The sequence below is a fragment of the Lytechinus variegatus genome, chromosome 3, assembly GCF_018143015.1.
Source record: "Lytechinus variegatus isolate NC3 chromosome 3, Lvar_3.0, whole genome shotgun sequence".
NCBI lineage: Eukaryota > Metazoa > Echinodermata > Echinoidea > Temnopleuroida > Toxopneustidae > Lytechinus > Lytechinus variegatus.
Window position 1 is genome coordinate 4,476,695 of NC_054742.1, and position 20,418 is coordinate 4,497,112.

The 20,418-nt window shown below is 32.1% G+C and overlaps 1 protein-coding gene and 1 long non-coding RNA gene across 5 annotated transcripts in view; one reads left to right on the forward strand and one right to left on the reverse strand.

The window, feature by feature from the left end:
- The first annotated feature begins 31 nt into the window (after positions 1–31).
- On the forward strand, positions 32–6,359 carry LOC121410038. The gene is made up of 2 exons (XR_005969265.1): positions 32–2,966; positions 3,370–6,359. It is a non-coding gene; the product is annotated as an uncharacterized LOC121410038 (long non-coding RNA).
- A 709-nt stretch (positions 6,360–7,068) lies between these two features.
- Positions 7,069–20,418, reverse strand: part of LOC121410036 (proline-serine-threonine phosphatase-interacting protein 1-like) — a 65,985-nt gene continuing 52,635 nt past the window's right edge. For 2 of the 4 annotated variants that reach the window (XM_041601855.1, XM_041601856.1), the window contains 2 exons: positions 19,832–19,923; positions 7,069–9,476 (listed from right to left, as the gene is read on the reverse strand). In XM_041601855.1, coding sequence (XP_041457789.1) covers positions 9,318–9,476; positions 19,832–19,923 — 251 coding nt within the window. In that variant the 3' untranslated portion in view covers positions 7,069–9,317. Of the gene's footprint in view, positions 9,477–12,254; positions 12,329–19,831; positions 19,924–20,418 lie in introns of all 4 variants that reach the window. The other 2 variants (XM_041601857.1, XM_041601859.1) reach the window with 2 other exon arrangements.

Here is a 20,418-nt window from a genome sequence, read left to right on the forward strand (position 1 = left end):
CCCCGGCTTTAGCTCGAGCTGCCATCACCGGCGCTCAGTGCATGCAAGGAATTAATCCTGCCGGGTACCCATTCACCTCACCTGGGTCAAGTGCAGCACATTGCGGATAATTGATGAGGTCGTGTTTGACTGCTCTAAATTGAACTAGATATTATTATCACAATATCAAAATTGATCAACCGTTAATGAAGTTTGTGTACATTTGCTAGCAGCAAAGTAAAAGGAAGCCAAGTCCTTGGATATTACTTTTGTTGTTGAAATTAACACCTTAGTGATTGGTCTTTGTTTTGTTATATGTTTTCCTTTTAGGTTTCATAAAGCTAACATGGTCTAGCATGTTAGCATTGAAAGAAAATATTTGGAAAGCTATTATGATTAACATTGAAAATAGCTTGATGTGCATGTACATGTATATTTGAATAAAATGTCGTATTTTTTTTTTGCATGTAATTATTTACCATTTCTTTAATTTGATAAAGTATGTTGTTTAAAATGTACAACTTGTAAAAAGATTTTAGAGTATACTATCATGATATGTTGTCATATTTCCTTTTGCCGAAGTGAAAAAAATATTTCTGGAATTGAATAATAATTGAATATATGGTTTTCAGGTCCATCATAATTTTGAAGAGTAACGGATGGAAGACCTGATTCTTGGACTCACTGACTTGTCATAACATACAAGATTTATGCCATATTGTGTATTACTTTCTTTTTCTTTGCTTAAATGGTAGTTGGGAGACATCACTTTGTATTAAAAATGATGGTTCCAGTGGAAAGTTGTACTCTGTCTTACAAAGTAAAGTAATTGATCCAATTGATCTCAACTATAGAAAGAAAGCGATTCCATTATCTACAATGAATATTTGCCATTATACCTGTAATATCCTTTAAATACAATGAATGAAATATACACTTTCTTTGTTTTGGTCTGTTAATGTAATTCGTGTTAAGGAGGGGATGAGGAAATAGGTCAATAGACAAATTCTTATGGTACTGTTGACTTTCCATAGTTAAGTTTGATTGTATCAATGTTACTTTTGTAAGACAGGAACCTAGAATGCCCGGAACTTGAAGAATGAACTTTATATGTAAGGAGTTATTTTTATGTTTATTGTCAGTCCCATTATGACAGCTTCATGTGATGTTTTACACCAAAGCTCAGAAACTTGAGGGATTAAATAATTGTAATAAAGGAGTTTGAAAGGTATTTTCTCAATGTCATTTAGAAGTAAAGAATACATGCTTCAGGAATGGTTTGTAAAATGGTATCGCAAAGGTATTCTTGATTACTTTCTTCTGTTTTGCAGTGCAGGGATTGTTTTCATTAAATCAGGTACACCTGATAAATGTCTATAGCATAGATGAAGATGGAATATGAGGAATCATAAGTCTGTTTAATGCACTGATACAAAAGGCTTGAACAAATGTGTAAATACATTTGATTTGAACATAACTCTGAAGTTAATATTAGGTAAAGATATCAGCTTGATATATTCAGGATAGAAGCAGCCTAGCAATCATTTACTATATATATATTGATGTAGAATTTTCATGATTTATAAATCTATCATATGTTATCATTATTAAGCTATGACTACATATCTTTTAAAATCCATCCCTCTTGCTTCACGTTATATTCATATATATTATTAGATATTGAACTTAAAGGAAAATGTATATTAATATTATTTACAGCTATGTAACAATGTAAACGTGCAACTGCTTATGAATCTTCACGCTTGTTGATATTAATTGTGCCTTTCTTCATGCTTGCCATCAATGTAAAAAATGAAAGAAATGTTTAGATTATGCTGAACCAGAATTGAAAAAGATAAATCAAGCGTTTATTTACTTGTCTCAAATATAACTTGAGCCCACGTAGGAAGTAGCAGTCATTTATTTTATTACAAACAGTATCCCCTCTGGTCTAATATATTTAATGAAAGTTTTGTTTAGCTAAGTGAGCTACATTACTTGAAAAGGGGTCTTTATACTATATATTTAAAAATTGTGTGGATGTTATAAAGGATTAAAGGTGCACTGCTTACTACAAGCAGAACATGAAAGTTTTGATAGTTTTATGCTTAATCTGCAAAACTTGATGCTTACTATAATTTCTGAATTGAGTTTATTTTGTCCTTTTCATTTGAAAACTGTGGTATTTCTCAAAAAGAATATACAATGAGTGTATTGCAAATTTTATTTGTGTATTGTGATTTAATGACTGGGGATATCATTGCTCCATGATAGTTTGGCTTATCAAAGATTCACACACAATGATGGTATGATGTTGACAATTTTCATTTACTAAGCATTAATACAGTGGTGTTGTGAATTGTTATAGGAAAGGTGATTTACCTTCTGTATTTAACTGTTATATTTGATAGGGAGCTTTTGAAAATCAGAGAAAAGGAAAGAGGGTAGAGTTGAGATGGAATGAAACAAACAAAGCACTTTATATAAGGAGTGTTGTTTTGGAAGAGGATGAATGTAATATTTGGACGAAGGTCCATTTTAATTGCCTTCAGTTCTGGTCTCATAAGCTCCCTGATATGTTTACTACAACATGTACCAAAATGATAAATTCTCGTATAATGTTTACCCGGTATCAAAAGATAATGCCCACAAACTATCTTACTTTATGAGGGCCTCATTATAAGAAATAAAGCAAGACATGAAGCTGATGTCTGGGATATTAAATACATACATGTATGTGTGGTACTTAGTGATTTAAAAGGAGTAACTATTGTAAAGGACAGATACTGTAGATGTTAAATGTATACTCTATGATACAGATTTCTTGTCTACTCCTGTTAACCCAGATTCATTAATGTTTGCTCTGATTTTAACCATTGTTTACAATGCTTATGTACTCTTTATTTTCTTAGATTTAATTATAATGATCCTTTATTTAATGCAATGAATGAACTATATTGTAAACTCTGCTTGAGTTTAACTTTTTAGTCTAGTAACTACAGACCTGCCAACCTGTGTAAATATAATTGTATCTTTGACCCACAAAACTGTATTTTTTTCCCCAAAACTGAATTCTATGATATATTGTGCATGCTCAGCTAGGATTTTTATAAAATCGGTTCACATCACTTAGCTATGATTGGTAAAAAACACAAATGTATCTAGTTTTTTAAAAATGTCATACTGAAAATTTCTAATTGTATCCACATAGAGCACTACACATATGATGTACTATGGAATGCAAACTGCAGAACTCTAGACACACTAAAAAAAATATGTAGATCATGATAATTTTAGATAATGGTATCAAAATACATAAAAATTGTATGCCTGTATTCTAATTGACAAAACGGTATTAAGTAATACAGCTAAAATCATACTGGTTGGCAGGTCTGTAATCACTTAATTTCAGACCAGAAATTGCAAAACATGTTAATATTCTAATTTGAACCGATTTCTGAGGTCAAGAAGCAGACTTGCCTGTATTAAGTTTTTTTTGTGACACAATTCTCTACATAAAAACAAGTTTCTTAGTTGAACAAAGTGATTAATGCTCAGTTCTTAAGAAGTATTTGTGTCAGCCTGTGTCCCGTAACACAAAGGTTAACGATTAATCGTACACTTAATATGTAGTCAATGCAATCAGAAAAAAGTTGTACGATCATTGCTAAGCTTTGTGCTACGGGCTTTAGATTAGGATCATTGTTCTATAATTGTTCAGGTTGGAAGCACGTTGGATGGTTTATAACATACTTATTTCTAAGTTCATGGAATTTACATTATACATGCTATAAGATAACGTTTATTGAATTAGTAATTTTTATCGTTTCCTTTGACATACATCTTAAGATTTCTGTGTTATAAATCATTATATATCTCATGAGGAGATTTGGCCACAATGAACTAGTTATAAAATATACAGGCAAGTATTGTTTTGTGTACAATAAATGCAGCTTTAATCAGATTTTCTATGTAGTTTATTGAATTTACTAGGTGTTTTTGATAAAGATTGAAAAGAAATGTTTTGGGGGCAGTTCCAGTTTGGTTTTCCAATGTTTTACACAGGATAATTATTCGGAGAACACTTTTGATTCATTGAGTCTGTAAGTCTGCTGAATGAGAACAGGGGCAGATCCAGGATTATCAACAAAAATTCTTTCACACAATATACCCCCCCCCTCCTGAAATACCATTGAACATGTAACCACCACCAAAAACTGAAGCCATTGACATGGACCTAAATAACAGACACAATAAAATCATTGTTCAAGTAATTGTTGGATTTCAAATTAATTTTGTATTTTAATACATAAGAATTATGGACATTAACATTTCATTGAAATACAGATATATAGATTATTTTGCATTCATAAAAATATAGTACTATCATTGTATTAGTAAATGAGTGCATATATATATACATAATTCATTTACAGTTAACCTTGCATATGTCAAATTTACATTATTCACATAAGTTGAAGTAAATCCTGTCATAATTATCCAGTTTTCCTCTTTACAGTCTCGTTTTTAAATAAACTAGTAAAAATATCTTATTATAGGTCCCTATATATACTCAACACAAGATTGTGAACAAGTTAAAATAATTCTTTTCATTTTAAAACAGTATCTCTACATTTGAAATAGAAATCTATTAAGGGTCCCAAAGAAAAGGTATCTATTCAAATTTTTGGAGAGACTATTAATAAATCATTGCATTGGTTTGAAGCTAGTGTAATGTCTGTAAATCTGACTTATGCAAGGTTATCTATATGAGATCTGAACATGAATGAGATGATGGAGAATTGAGTGAAAGATAAGAAGTAAATGTCCAAAATATTATTGAGTTCATATGATCAATGAAATCTTCATTGGAATGTAAAATAGCCTGACAGAATACCAAACACATACATGCCGCATGTGACACCCATTAAACCCTTATTTACATGCACTATTCTGTACAAAGACAATCATAATTATAAGATTATTTTAACTTAATATTACTTTCACAATCTAAAATAATATGAACTTCATCCCTAATAAAGAAAATACACAGTATTTTCAATCAATGGAAAATGGCCCTCCAAAATTGGTCATATTTAGCCTCTTGTATTATCCACCAATCATACTACTATCATGAGCTGTCATACTTTCAACATCCAAAACAAGGGGGTATTTCATTAATATTTTCTACCGAGTTGCTCTTGATCAATCACCTGTTAATGAAAGCATTTTCAAATCAATGAATTTTCTTGTGTAGGGAGCTAATGATATTGTATTCCATGGTTTGCTTAAAACATGAGCTACAATATTTTCATTATTATCTCTGCACACACTACTTGCTAGCTTTCATGTTACTAAGACCTTTGTTTATAGGGCAATAAAAAATGGTGATCTGATGTGTAAATTTGATAAATATAGGGTTTTCAACTTTATCATCATTAATTTGTCGTTTTCTCCTGAATAAATTAAATTTTAGATGTCATTTCTAACCATTTTTAGGACCTCATAAAAATTATTCTGAGATAAATCTTTGAAAAATACCTCTTTAAAAATAAATACTGATTTTTACTTTTACAAAGATCATACCCTTCTTACTTTCATTTAATCTTGTCCAACCTTTTACCAATATGCCTGTCAGATGGATCTTTCTTTATCATCTTCAAATTGAACAAATGCAAGACTGCCATGACAAATATATCATAAATAGGAAAATAATAAAAACCTTTCTAGCAATGTATATTTAAGCTCTTCTTCTGTTACTAAACATAGGCTTTAACAAAATGTTAAATGGCAAAACACAAATGCAATAAAAATTTGTCTGCTTATTTCTAGTTCATATTCCATAATCATTACAGGTTTTGCAGTTATTAAACAATGAGAATTTGAACAATGCAATACATTTTAAGAAAGATATCAAATATTACATATTCATACAAATCACACTGACAAGTGAAACAGTTACAACTTTTAACAAAATACAGATTTTTTTTATACTGCAATTTTATCTTTCATCAATATGCCTAAATAATTTGATGAATGGAGTAATGTTACAGAAATTTTATCTGAAAAATATATTTGTTTGCATATACATGTATAGATATATATTTAACAATTGAAAAAAGAATAAGCTTTTATAAGTGTGAGTATTATCCCAAGACCAGCTTGTTATTTCTTCTATATCTGTATAAAGCTGCGAATAAGTTCATCCAATATAATTATAAATATTTACCAATATCTGGCATAATATGCATTTATTTGGCTTTTGAGCACTGTATCAACCAGTACTAAAACCTGAATTAGGACTTGATCCTTGGATGATATATCTCTATCCTATTATGATGATGTGCATAAGGTCATAAATGGCTACATAACTATTTTGGGAACATTTTTAAAACACTACTCCTTTGACTCCTCCCCCTTTCTGTAACATTCATCAAGAAAATGTACATGAATATGCAAGCTGTTACAGAAAAAAAAAAACAATATGAGTTGAGTAGAACATTCATCCATCCCCAGCAATATGAAAGGAAAAAGGGCAAGCAAGAGCGAGAGGATGAGCGAGAGGGGGGGGGGGGTGAGTGGAGTGAGTGGAGGACAAGCAAGAGAAAGAGAATAGGAGGGGGAGGGAGAAAAACAGATACAGAGGAAAAAAACCCATCTAAAATGAGAAAATATTTTTTCTTCTATCTACTGTTCTTCTATCTACTATTCGATGTAGTAGTTCAGGATAATATGTGAAGTAGACCAAAAAAAAGGAAAGCAAGAAAAAGTGTACTTCTGTCAATGAATATGTATGTACAGTGTATCAAGCACCAAATCACTGCTAATAAAATTCACTTCATAGAATAACATCAATGACAAAAACAAATGATTATGAATTCTTTCTTGATACAGTTCCAAAAAACATCAAATGAAAAAAATATCCTGTGACCGAAGTAATTATTATTGTCAATTCTATCTCTCAAAGAGATGATTCAATGAGAATTAACATAAAAGGGCAATTGTATATTATCTTGATATAGTATATTTTATGTGTAAAGTATTAGCATATGATCAAAATATAATATTTAGCACTTTTTCAAGAAAATAATCATTCCATACTACTTTGATATTTTGAAGCAATAGACTAGTGGCATTATTTAGGCAGTGTGTTGTACATAGATCTACAAACTTACATTTTGTTTCATATTGACTTTGCAGGTGTAGTCCTTCTGCCTTGGACCTCATCAAATTCTTTCAAACCAACACCTTTTCAAACTCTTTCAAAACAAAATTGAGGACTTAAGCTGAACATTTTTAAGTTTAAACCAGGGGCCGCGGAAGGTTTTTCAAAGTGAGGGGGAGGGGGGCTGACCATGCACAAAACACAATCATATGGTCATTTTTACATTTTTGTACATGTCGGTTATGGAAAAAAGAGGGGGAGGGGGGCTTTAGCCTCCCCCTTCTCCTGCGGCCCCTGTAAACTAAGTCTTCATGGACAAGCTTTTAAGGGGAATCAATGTTCTTTTCTACTTGCTTTACCAAATCAGTATTGTAATCACATTTAAAGTTAGAATATCCTCTCAAGAAATAATAACTATAACTATCATACACGCAGTCTTTTGACTGTACCATGATTCAAATTTGCACAAAAAAGCAAAAACTCTTGATTGTGAAAAAACTAACGTCTTCATTGAATATAACATGCCAAAGTCATTCTTTATTCACAGTGCAATGAAAATAACTTACCAATATATAATTCTTAATAATATTTTTTTCCAAACTGAAAAGAATGTTATAGTGTATAGACTGAGAGTCCACATCACCCAATATTATATTTATGTTGAGTCATGTTTGGGGTAATAGAGATATGGTGGATCATATATGAAAAATATTTGCTAAATTTAATTTGCTAAATACTCTTCAATTATTACTTAAATGATAAACAATGTATTCAGGCATTCAACATGACCTTGTTTCCATCCAAACTATTATTAGAAACAAAGTTTTTGACTTCTTGTGTTTCTTGTGCTTACCTTTCTGTTCCACCATTGCATTAAACAGTGAATAAAAACTCAATGAATGTAACAAATTCAAAAGGCACATTGATACATAATCACAGTGCAAAAGAAATGGTTGGAAGACTGTAATAGAAGTATACATCCAAAATGAAGTTTAGTCAATTTTTTATAAACATCACAATAAAAGGCAATGATTTACTTGTCTTATAAAGACAAGACAGATCAGTACGAAATTAAAAAAAATAGATATATAAATATATAATGAAGGCAGGGGCCACAGAGCCAGGGGGAGGGCTTCCCACTTTATTCAACAAACGTGTACAAAAAATGTAAAATTACCATCTATATTTTTGCATGGTCAGCCCCCCCCCTTCCACTTTCAAAATCATTCTGCAGCTCCCACACATGATTGTTTAAACACAATTATTTCCTCAATCAGGAAATATATGGCGCGAGTGTGTTTCAACCGAACGATGACCTTTTAAATGTGACCACATAATGGGCTGATATCAGTTCAGATATCTACATCAATTATTATCGTCCTAATAAAATGAACATAGGTTGAATTATTTAATATAATAATGATGTATTTTTATCATTTAATGATAATAATCTGTTTCAAAATACATATTCATTTCAACTACACCAAAGCAATGTCTACAAGCAATTTACTAGTGATTTAGATTTTCCCGATTATCAGATTCTGGTTTGCCCGAACAAAATGTATGCATCTTCTCCACTCCCTGGGGAGCATTCCAATGAGAGCTTCCAAGCTCAAATGCTATGCATATATCCTTCCAAGTTTTTTTCTTTGAACACCTGGGTGGAGAGCGACAATGTTTTGATTGATGCCTTGCCAAAGGACTTACCCTGTTTCTTCCACTTGTGCATCTACAGTTATTTAACTACACTTACTAACAACACAGCTCTCTTGGATAATTTACTAAGCCTAGTAATTATATTTGATCAGGTATTTGCATGAGATTGAACAAACTAAATCCAAAGTAAAGCATAAAGATATATTTTTTTGTCACAACGTAATCCCCTTCTAGTTATTCCAAAAAGATAGTAACCATATTTTTCTTTCATATAGGATTAATAAATCAATGTCATATTAGCCTCCTTAATATAACATAATAGAAAGTTATATATCATGACTGTGAGATACTTCCAACCAATCAGAGCTCTTACTTTATATTTAACATAAACATTTGCATGTATGCAAATATTAGGAATAGAAAATCTTGAAAAAACATTCTGGCTGTCACAGGCAACAAATAATCTGAGAAATAGACTAAATATTTCCCAAAACAGAAAAAAAGTGTAATCAAATGTTTATATGATAGTCATTTCTTCTGTTTGATTGCAAAGTTCTATGTATTGAGTTGGGATGTGTCCTGTCTGTCCCTCGTACTCAGCTAACCACCAGTTTGTGTCATCTGTATTAAGTATTCTCAGTATTTGACCAACGGAAAGACTTAACTCTGACTGTCCCTGTAACAAAAAAAAAGCAGGAAATAAGCATTATTCATAGAGGATAGAGGCATGTTCTAGGATTATTTCAGAATTTGACAATTTTTCAACAAATAATAGAGAAAAGAGTTCATGAATTAAAAAAGGTGATCCTTTGTCTCTTAAGGGAATGGGGCACAATAGGAGGCTCAACAGACCACAAGGAATTCTTTGATTTTTTAGTAAAAAGGTGGGCCTGTGACATAAGGACAGGAAAAGGCCTTGTCATAAGAAATAATAATAGGATTGGGATGGAGATATAGGATAATAACAAAATCTTAAAAAAACAAAAACAAAAAAAGTGGAACGCCTCTGGCAGTCTCGCCTGCATTATGCGATTAGATAATAGCAGCAGTGCTGACTTTGAAATCAGCTATTGAATAATTAATCACAAAAGAAGACATATGATAATAACATACTATATCCATTGACCCAAAATTACCTTTGACCATGATCATGTGGCCTAAGACATGTGCAAAACAATCATTCACACTTGATTACCCTTATGTCTATGTTTCATGAACTGCATGTGTAGATCCATAAACCTTCATAGTTATGACAGAAAAAAAAAAGTACCCAAAACATGGCAAAAGTTCATAGACCTTATTTGATCTCGGTCAGGTGACCTAAAATGCACACAGGGTATTCATGGATACATGGTTACTCTTATGTCCAAGTTTTATGAATATATCCATAAACTATTTAAGTTATGATGACATTCCACAAATAACCCTAACATTATCAAAGTTTGTTGACCCTATTGACCTTTGACCTTGGTCATGTGACCTGAAACTCGCCCAGGATGTTCAGGGATACTTGATTTCTCTTATTTTCTAAGTTTCACAAATTAGTTCTATGAAATATCAAACTTATGAAGACAATTCCATAATACCTCCAACATGTCAAAAGTTTGTTGACCCTTAGTGACCTATGACCTTTGTCATGTTTTCAGTGATACACTATTACCCTTATGTCCAAGTTTCATGAACTAGGTCCATATACTTTCTTAGTTTTATGTCAACATTTCAAAACTTTGCCATGGTTAACATTTCGATACTGATTCCCCCAACATGGTTTAAGTTCATTGACCCTTTTTGACCTTTGACCTTGGTCATGTGAACAGAAACTCAGGCAGGATGTTCAGTAATATTTGATTACCTTTCTGTCCAAATTTCATGAACTAGGTCCATATACTTCCTAAGTTATGATGACATTTCAAAACCTTAACCTTGGTTAAGATTTCAATGTTGACAATGCTGCCGCCGCCACCAGTCAGAAAAGTGGCTCCTATTTAATAGTCTTGCGCTGCTATGCAGGCGAGACAAAATGGATAGATATACAGGATACGAAAACAATCTAAAACAAAATAAAAAGATTTACAAAATCAAAACAATCTTGCAAAGGCAGCTACAAATCTAAAGTGCAGAAATCTTGACTTCATAGCAATAAAATCAGTATATGCATTCATTTATTGAACCAATGAGCCCTCTACGAGTATTAAATAAAACATGCCATGCAGTCTGTTATGCTATAAATGAAATGAAAAGCTGATGCAAAAAAAAAATTATGACTTTATGACCTATGCCATTGACAAATTTGAACATTTCATCCAATTACCAACTGAAGAAAAATGCAAGATCATCTTAGTTAAATGTAATTTATAATTTAAATTTTTTATTACATTCATGTGTGATGACATGCAGTATACTACAAGCACAAATTTGACATATGAAAATGTACATTATCAATGCTTTGAGTAGATGAAGATCATATACCCGGCTTAGAGAGTTTGCCTTCAAATGAAGAGATTTCCCCTCTTAGAACAAGTCAAACAGATATATATGATCAACCTTTATCGGATGCAAACCTGACAATAATGGCTACATAGCAAACATGGAATGTGCGGTTAAGGAAACCTAGTTTTATTGTAGAACCATGACCATTATCACAATCATCTTTATCACCAAAATCACATTCATAATTGAATGGGATAAAAATGACAATTTCATTCAAAACCACAACCATGATAACAATCATCATCTCACAATCCCAATTATCATCACAATCAAAATTATGATCATGAATATTCACAATAGCATAAATCCTAATCCAAATTCACAAACAATAACTTTATTTTCCTAACAATCACAGTCAATAATCATTACAACATAACATTAATCAATATTCCTAAAGGTATAGCATCAAATAAAAGAATGGAAAAGAAAATTGTCTACTACATGTGAAAAGGGATGGGGTACTCCATACTATCTAACCAGTGAAATCAGACAGAAAAAATACTTTTAAAAATCATCAAAAGTGGATGGTGAATACCAAGCTTGTTTTATTTTGGTAAAACAATTTAATTTGAAAGATAGTAATTACTAAAACTTATTTTGATACAATGGACATATGTTTTACACACATGTATGAAAATAATTATGATTCTATGTAATGGAATGTGAAAAGGAAAAGTGGGGAACATGATATCACCAATCCATCTAATGAATATTCATAAAAGCAACATGCACATAAAATTTTCACAAAATATTGTTACAATTGAAAAATTCGATAACTTCATTATATTTCATTGGATTTTAATGACTTTTACACTATTTTGGCTCATTTATTTTAAAAATCTTATTATTAAGTGACGACTATTTTCAGAATGGAATACCCCTTTACGCTTTAGGGTGGATTAAAACGGTGGCAAAGCTCTAGCTTGCAGTATGTGCCTAGAAATCATCATCTAAACAAACTTACTTCTGTCGCTTCATAAAGGTTCTTCTATTGAGAGTCATCGTGAACTTAGAAGACTTTCCATTACATTCGCTTTCCTGTTTCCATAACAATCATCCCACACACAATTTTACAATATAAAAAGAATATTCAACTATTCTACCTACTGCTTGAATTTTCACACATGTCAAGATTTTAAATTAATTGTTTTTAACATTCTAAGCTATAACAGCCACAAAATTCCCAAAATATTCCTTTAAAAAACTTCACCATAATCTGTTGATAACTAGTGTTAGTATCAGAATGAAGGTGAAGAATTAACTGATTGAAGCTTTGGAAGAAAGTTTAAATCTAAAAAAAAAAAAGAAAAGACTTTGAGAATCTAAATGATGGCCGTAATTTCATTTGCAGCTAATCATACCAGAAAAGATCATTCAATTTGTAAAATATTGCATTGCAAATCATACTACATTTCTAATGTCAAATTTCAATACAATTTCGATTTCATCAAGATTCAAACTGACTTTTATTGCAAAAAATAAGTAACATTTCCTTATTTTGCTATCTGGAAATAGGAAACACTTGATTCTTGAGAATGAAAATATTGTAGGACCACAGTCATGCTGGCATGTTTTCTAGGGTTGGTATATTACTTTAAAATAGTTTCATATTTCCTCTTTAGTATCACATTTTTATTTCCACATTTAAGACTGACTCATTACTTCACTTAAATCAATATTTGATATCCTTACTTCAAAAAAGCAAAAAAGAAATATTTGATATCCATTCCAACCATAACATTTCCTCAAATACATGTAAGAAAATAAATAAAACAACTAACAAATTATCATTAACCTATCTATTTCCATTTCAAATCCTTGTTTGAAAACGTGAGGAAATTAGGAAACTAAATACTTCCTCATTAAATAAGGGAAGGTGGAAAAAATGAATTGAAAGAATAGCAGATAAATATTACTAACAAGGCAATAACCCCAAACTAGTCTTAATTATTAACAAAGGAATCCAAAACCACTCAGGTTATAATGACATCATAATTATGCAAATGATATGAAGCATACTATTCTAGTCTAGAAATGTGTCTTTATCTTCTACTGCACTTCATTTTGTTTCTAAAAGGCTATGTACTAGCTATTAGATGCCTTTACAATTTCTCACTTTTAAATTTATCTTTAACAAAGAAATTTAAATTTTCAAGTAAATTTGATAGTCCCACATCAAACACATGGTTGCAGTATAAAATACTACTGGTGTAACATGGCTATCATAGCACAGGATGGGAGGAGATAACAATTCTCTTTGAGGTGACCTAATAAATTAAATTTTGAAACTAAGATCAAGTTTGACTGATAAATACATTTAAATTCCCAGTCACACTAAAAAAGCTGAGTGATATTTAACACTCCATCGTGTTGGTAAGAGGGACACATGCTACCGCTTGATAATCTACGAGATTATGTGAAACATCGGGTGTGCATTGGTGCTTATAGCGCAGTTACATTTCCCCTATGACTGCCATACAGCAACTCAAAAGCAGCTCAGCAATTTTCGTACCAGCTACATATAGGTGGTTTGAATAAAATTGAATGAAATGGTTGTACAACCGTACGGCTGTTGTAGGGAAAATGTGACTGTACCATAAAGCATGACATTCTTGACTTTTGGTGAAACATCTCCTGCTATTAAAGAAAGATATTAAATGATATATTATCATTAAAAAAAAAATTCCTAGGTCTTGTCAACTAGTAATAATCATAATAGGAGATATCACTAGTGATAACTAGTGATAGCTACAATCACTTTGCAGACGCTTTCTATAACACAGATAATCTTTTGTAAAAAGCCCTTCATAATAAAGCAGCCTTTGTTGAAAACCGGTGAATCAAAACAGCAGTGTCATCATGGACTCTTGACAAACCACTTATCTTCAATTTTTTGTCCACTCCAAATCTTAAGATGAAATGCTGTCCAAAACTTTCATCAATAACCTCTAATCTGTCAACTGTGATTTGACAGATATTTTCAATAGATTCTCAATGTTTCAGAATGCATCTGATAAGTGAATGTTAAAATACAACAATATAGCTTGCATCATTGCATGCAACTCATATCACATTCTTTCTTCTAGGTATGATGCAAAGTTATCAAGATGCAATTAAGATCTGGTGTCAATTGTTTGTTGCTCTGACAATTACTCTATGAAAGGCCTTATTTCAAATTCAAATTGACTTCTAAGATTTAAACAAGGAGGATGGGGCATATAACCTGGGCTCAGGAGGCAATAAGTTAAATCAAAAACAAGAGGAGAAAGAAAAAAATCTAGAAATCTGATTCTAATTAACAACCAAAGAGTCGACAGATGCCAGAAGTTGACAGTGATGTAAGTGCTTGTACCAAGGTTGAATGTTAGAAGGGGAGCAACCTTAGCACTGTCCCACTCCAGTCTATAACCTACACAAATCAGGTGGTGCTGCACCATCCCGAGTTTGCTCAATCTCAAGATTTTAGACCGATCGGCCCTCTTCGCGATTAATCTTGAGATTCAAGAAACCCCGTCTCCACCATCGCAAGAAGAGCGATTCCTGCTCGAGCGTGGCATCGATGCATTATGGTCTGATGCCGTGAATAAATAATCCCGATTGCGTCTGCACCTACGAATTAGCGTGATAATTCGTAAAATAGAATAGCGTGCTATTTTGCAAATAATCCCAAGTTGACTTGGGATTGCAATCTCGAGATTAATCCTACTAACTAGCACCATAATTGTGTCTCCATTGTAAATAATCTTGAGATTGTTCAGATCGGGATAATTTGCCGGATCAGAAATAGCGCGCTAATTTGAAAACTCGGGATGGTGCAGACAGCCCTATATAGAGTAATTGTCACAGGAACAAATATTGTTGGTCACTGTCAAGTTTCTCTGATCTTAAAAAAACATTCTGAAATCCATACCACAATTTAAAAAAAATAACAAACCTTTATAACTGAATAAAGCTAATAAGTGCTGGCTATAAGGAAAGTGAAGGCAAGAACAAGATTACTAATAGAGCAAAAGCAAATTAAAAGAAAAGTTTATTATAGAAAACTTAGATGTGATTGTCATTGATAGCATGCTTTGTTAGAAAAGGATGTTGGCTCTAAGATTGTCATATGAATTCAAATAGACCTTACAATAGAGACATATAACTCTTTGGCAAAATATTAAAGACTGTATATTCAGCTTTCCATGAAGTACCATAGAACAAAATATGCCAAAAACTTCTTAAATAATGGTTTTTACTTCTTTTCAAATCCAAATGTACTGATAATTTAATGCCTTCTCAAAACAATGCATATAATGCTAAAAAAAGCCCTATTTATTATCGTTTACTTTAATGTCTTGCAATGATTTTATCACTAAGTGTGCATACAGTATGGCGATGACCCTAGACACCAAAACATCTTGATAGATTGAGAGTAAATTGCCAGTCAAAGAATAAAGAAATCAAGAGGATCAAAGGTTCCATAATCTTATTCAAGAGCAAAACAAAATACACAAATAATTGTTTACGCACATTTTTTTGCTTTCAATATCTGTTTTCAAGAAGGGAGAGGGCACTTTTCATCATCATAAGCGGGGGGTGGGGGGGGGGGGAACGGGTCAGAAATACCCCTATTTGAATATGGGTTAGGAGTAAGGCCAAATTGGCTTTAAATCATATCTGAGTATTATTATTATTTGAGTATTCATGTGACTGTTCAGAACTATTGGCAATATGTTATTTTATGTAATTATTATCACTTATTTAGCTAAAATAAATACAAGAAAGAAGTACAAATGAATGGCATAATCCAAAATCGTTTGGCAGACCAATTGTAATGTGTGAAATGCCTTAACACATACAATGCAGACAGGTGGATATTATCAAGAAAGTCATAGCAATGTAGTTATTAATCATTCCACTCTACATGCAACTCACTTCATTTCAGGTCCTCCAACTCCACTGATGAACTCTCCGTAAAATATAATTCTGGACATACATGTATGTTTGATACTCAGTCTTCAGTGAAGATTTATAGCAGGATGAAATTTTGGTTATAGCTTTCCTGACCACTTTAACCCATATTTTACAATTTTTTCCCTTTGCAATTACCATTCTTCATTTCAAATGTATCACTTTTCATCAGTCTATCCTTCCATCCATCCCAAGCATTCTTTCTTCAAAGACACCATCCTTCTATCCATATACATTCGTAATTCCGAAGCTTCGTTATTCCGAAGGCTTGTTAAACCGAAAGCGAAATAAGGTTCGTTGTTCCGAAGGTTCGACAATCCAAAACGAAATGAGGTTCGTCGTTCCGAAGTTCGTTAATCTGAAAACAAAATAAGGTTCGTCTATCTGAAAACAAAATAAGGTTCGTTGTTCATTTCATGTTCGGACTAACGAACCTTCGGAATTATGAACCTCATTTCGTTTTCGGAGCAAAGAACCTTCGGAATCAGAACCTCATTCGTTTTCAGACTAACGAACCTTCGGAATTATGACTCTCATTTCCTTTTCGGATTAGCGAACCTTCGGAATTACGCCACAAATGTTCGGATTAACGAACCCTTTTTTGTCTTCGATTAACGAACATCAAGGTATAGGCAATTTATGTGTTTCGGAATTACGGACTTTCGGAATTACGAACCTTCGGAATTAAAAAGTATAACCCCTTCTATCACACCATCATTCTATTTAACCACAATCAGTATATCACTGCATGCTAGGCCCTTAAACATTACTATGATGATTATATCTATGGTATCCTTGATTTTAATTGGATGTTGAGTATTCTTAATAATAATAGTAATAATAATAGGTATTTATAGAGCGCCATCTATCTAGAAATAATCTATTCCTAGGTGCAAAGTTATTTTTATCCCCCGGCTTTGGCTTGAGCTGCCTTTCAGCGCTCAGTGCATTCAAAGAAGTAATCCTGCCGGGTACCCAATCACCTCACCTGGGTTGAGTGCAGCACAATGTGGATAAATTTCTTGCTCAAGGAAACGGACAGTCAACCTGCCCAAAAACGTCGAGTCTCTCTACTGCTTCTACTCATCATCTTTACTCAACGACTCAAGCTAGCATCTCCTCATCCATCCTACTACTCAAGCTGTTTCAACTAAGCGATCTCTTCTGGTTTACAGTCCTTTTCAGGACTTCATTTAAGAAATATTACTCTACTCTCAAATTTCCACTTCCTCGCCTATACTTTTTTTCTTCTTCTATCTACTGTTTCTATAACACTCCACATGGTGTACCATAAACCACATCAGCAATTGTACATGCCACCATGAAAAACTTCAAACAACATCTATTGTGAAACAGGTAGTCAAATAATGTGACTGGTCTTGTACATGTGTGGAGAGGAAAGAGTGAGCTTAGAGATTTATAGATTTTAGTGAAGAAAAATAAATGCAGGGAGAAGAAAAAATGAGCCAATTTATTTAACATCTTGCAAAATCCTTCTCCATACGAGTAGCCCTTTTTTGCTGCAATCATTTTAATTTTGAAGTTGCTCTTTTTTTGTTAAAATAATATAATGTCTTACCGTGAATCCTTTACATCACTTTATGAATGTATGTGATGTAAAACAATGCAATTAAATAATATGATTATGACAAAACAAAAAGGAAATGAACTTGAAATGAAGATAAACTAAAAATACATCATAAATGAAATCAAATAATATAATTAGCAGGGACAATTGGCATTGGTATCTCTCACATTTTTCACCCCCCCCGACCCTATTAAATAAATTGTTCATTTATAATAACTTCCATGGTAATGATGCTCAACAACCAATCATAATCAAGGATTCCACATGACATACCATTAGATTAACATATTCAATACTTTAGTTTTATGCACTGTAATTACATACTTCTGGAACAAATTTATTCTAACAATGGTTGTATGTTCTAAAAAGGCCTTGTTCAGAGGTCCTAAATCTCAATGGTATGGAAAATTAAAATTGAAAATAATTCATGAAAGTTTGGAAGAATATAAAATCTCACATAATTAAAAAAATCATTTAAAGCAAATTATTTTGATTCATGAATTTACAACTAATATAACATCTATAAAGGAAAAACCAATAATAAAACAAATAATAATCAGTGGAAAATGCAATCAGGTCTATATTACATCAAATATTTGCAAAGCTTTGGCGAAGCTAATTGGACAATATGTTGAAGGTGATGTTTTGTATTGGGCTTGTATTTCAGTATTTAAATTGTTAATCTTGTTTATCATACAAGTATGAAATGCACAGTATGTAATGCACATCATCAGAATAGAACAGAAAACAGAACTCTAAAAATATGCCTTCAATGCATGCAAGTTTGAAGGAAAGGAGTGAGTGGAAATAGGGGGTGGGGGGGGGGGTGGGGAGTGGCTTGGCTTGGTAATATATGGAGTATTGTGTTATAAACAATATTCAGACTTGGAGCTTTTCGGATTAAAAATGGGTGCCTCAGATCAAGTTATTTTGAGAATGATCTTTTGCCCATGCTGTCCCATCACTCTTGATTGTAACCCTATCATTATGTTAAGAACTCTTCTCCTTCAAAATTAAATCCATCTTAAAAGAATACTTATTAAAAAGTATTTTGTTAGTGTTATGATTGCCAGCAACTTTCTTTTCTTAGCTTTTCTGTCTTCTTCAAAGTGCTCATTTGGATGTACATGTATTTAGCAGTGATATGTGCTATATATTAAGCATGTTGGTATTATTATTACTATTATAACATTTTATCAAAAACATCACCCAGGGTGATGATAAAAACATGGTAATTTCTTATGATTTTTGCTAAAACAATATTTGCAAGATAATCATCATCCAAAAATAAATCTCACTAAATCAACAACTGAAATAAATTTTGCTGATAATCAAAGTCTAAAACTCAGGTAATTGATTCAGCAAATTGAGTAATTTTGATGAATATCATGCACATGAGCAAAAAATGAGGCACCATTTAAGCTGAATAAGGGATATCAAAGAATACCTATTAATAATATATACTTCATAAAAAAGTTGGCATGGCTTAAATATGACTACCTTTTGATTAAAGTTATATTTTTTTCCCCTAAAGCAAGTTCAATGATTATCACATTATTTTGTCGGTCTATATTCTTCAAGAGAGCCAAAACCATGAATGTGATAATAATGGAATGCACTCCAGCTTTGCATGTGAAGTGATGTGAGCTCTAAATAGAAGTAATAAAAGACAAAACAGATAGTGAAAAAGAGAGAGAATGGATCGTATACACAACAGTGTACTAAATTTGACCATGATTTCAACCTCAGGCTCAACTATCATTACTCTTTTTATATTCAATGTATGATTACTGTACGCATCTTTAATACTTTTAATACTAAATATAGGTATTAGTATCATATTCAGTCAGTTTGAATGGTTTGATCACCTATAATGATGAAAATCAACTACATATTTATTTGTGTAGCGATTGGCTACCAATATTTATACAACTGATTTGAAGCCATGGTTCAATCCAGTACACATTAGTGAATACATTTCAAAGAAGAGTTATTCTCACCTGTGCTTTATAATCATAACGCGCCCGAACATATTTAGAGGCCTGATTAGATTGAGATGGGGGAGGAGTTTCCACTGCTGCATAAAGAGGGTCTGGTGTGAATGGGGTGTAAAAATCATGAAAAATAATAAAGATGATTGAAAAGAAACAATTCAAAAACAAAGAATCATAATAAAAAAATAAGGTTTAAGGCATTCATACAATGAAATAGGACTGGTAAAAAGAAAAGATAACAGAAAATCTACAATAATGATAATATTACGATGAGTAATCTGGTAGAAATGGAATAAAATGCAAAACAAATATTATCTCAATGTTTATCATACATATGAAAAAGTTCTTGTAGAATATTATTGTTTCACCAAATATTATGTTGATGTTAAGATGACTACTGAAGAAAAAGTCCTAGCTAATGAAAATAACAACAAGGATTACATGATTAATCAAAATGCAATCGTTATGGAAATGTTGGAAAAAAAGTTCCTTATGAAAAATGTAGATATGTTACATCATACATCTAAAAATGATCAATAGCACAGTCCAACAACCCAATAATATTGAACATCAAAAAAAAACCATGCATGAAT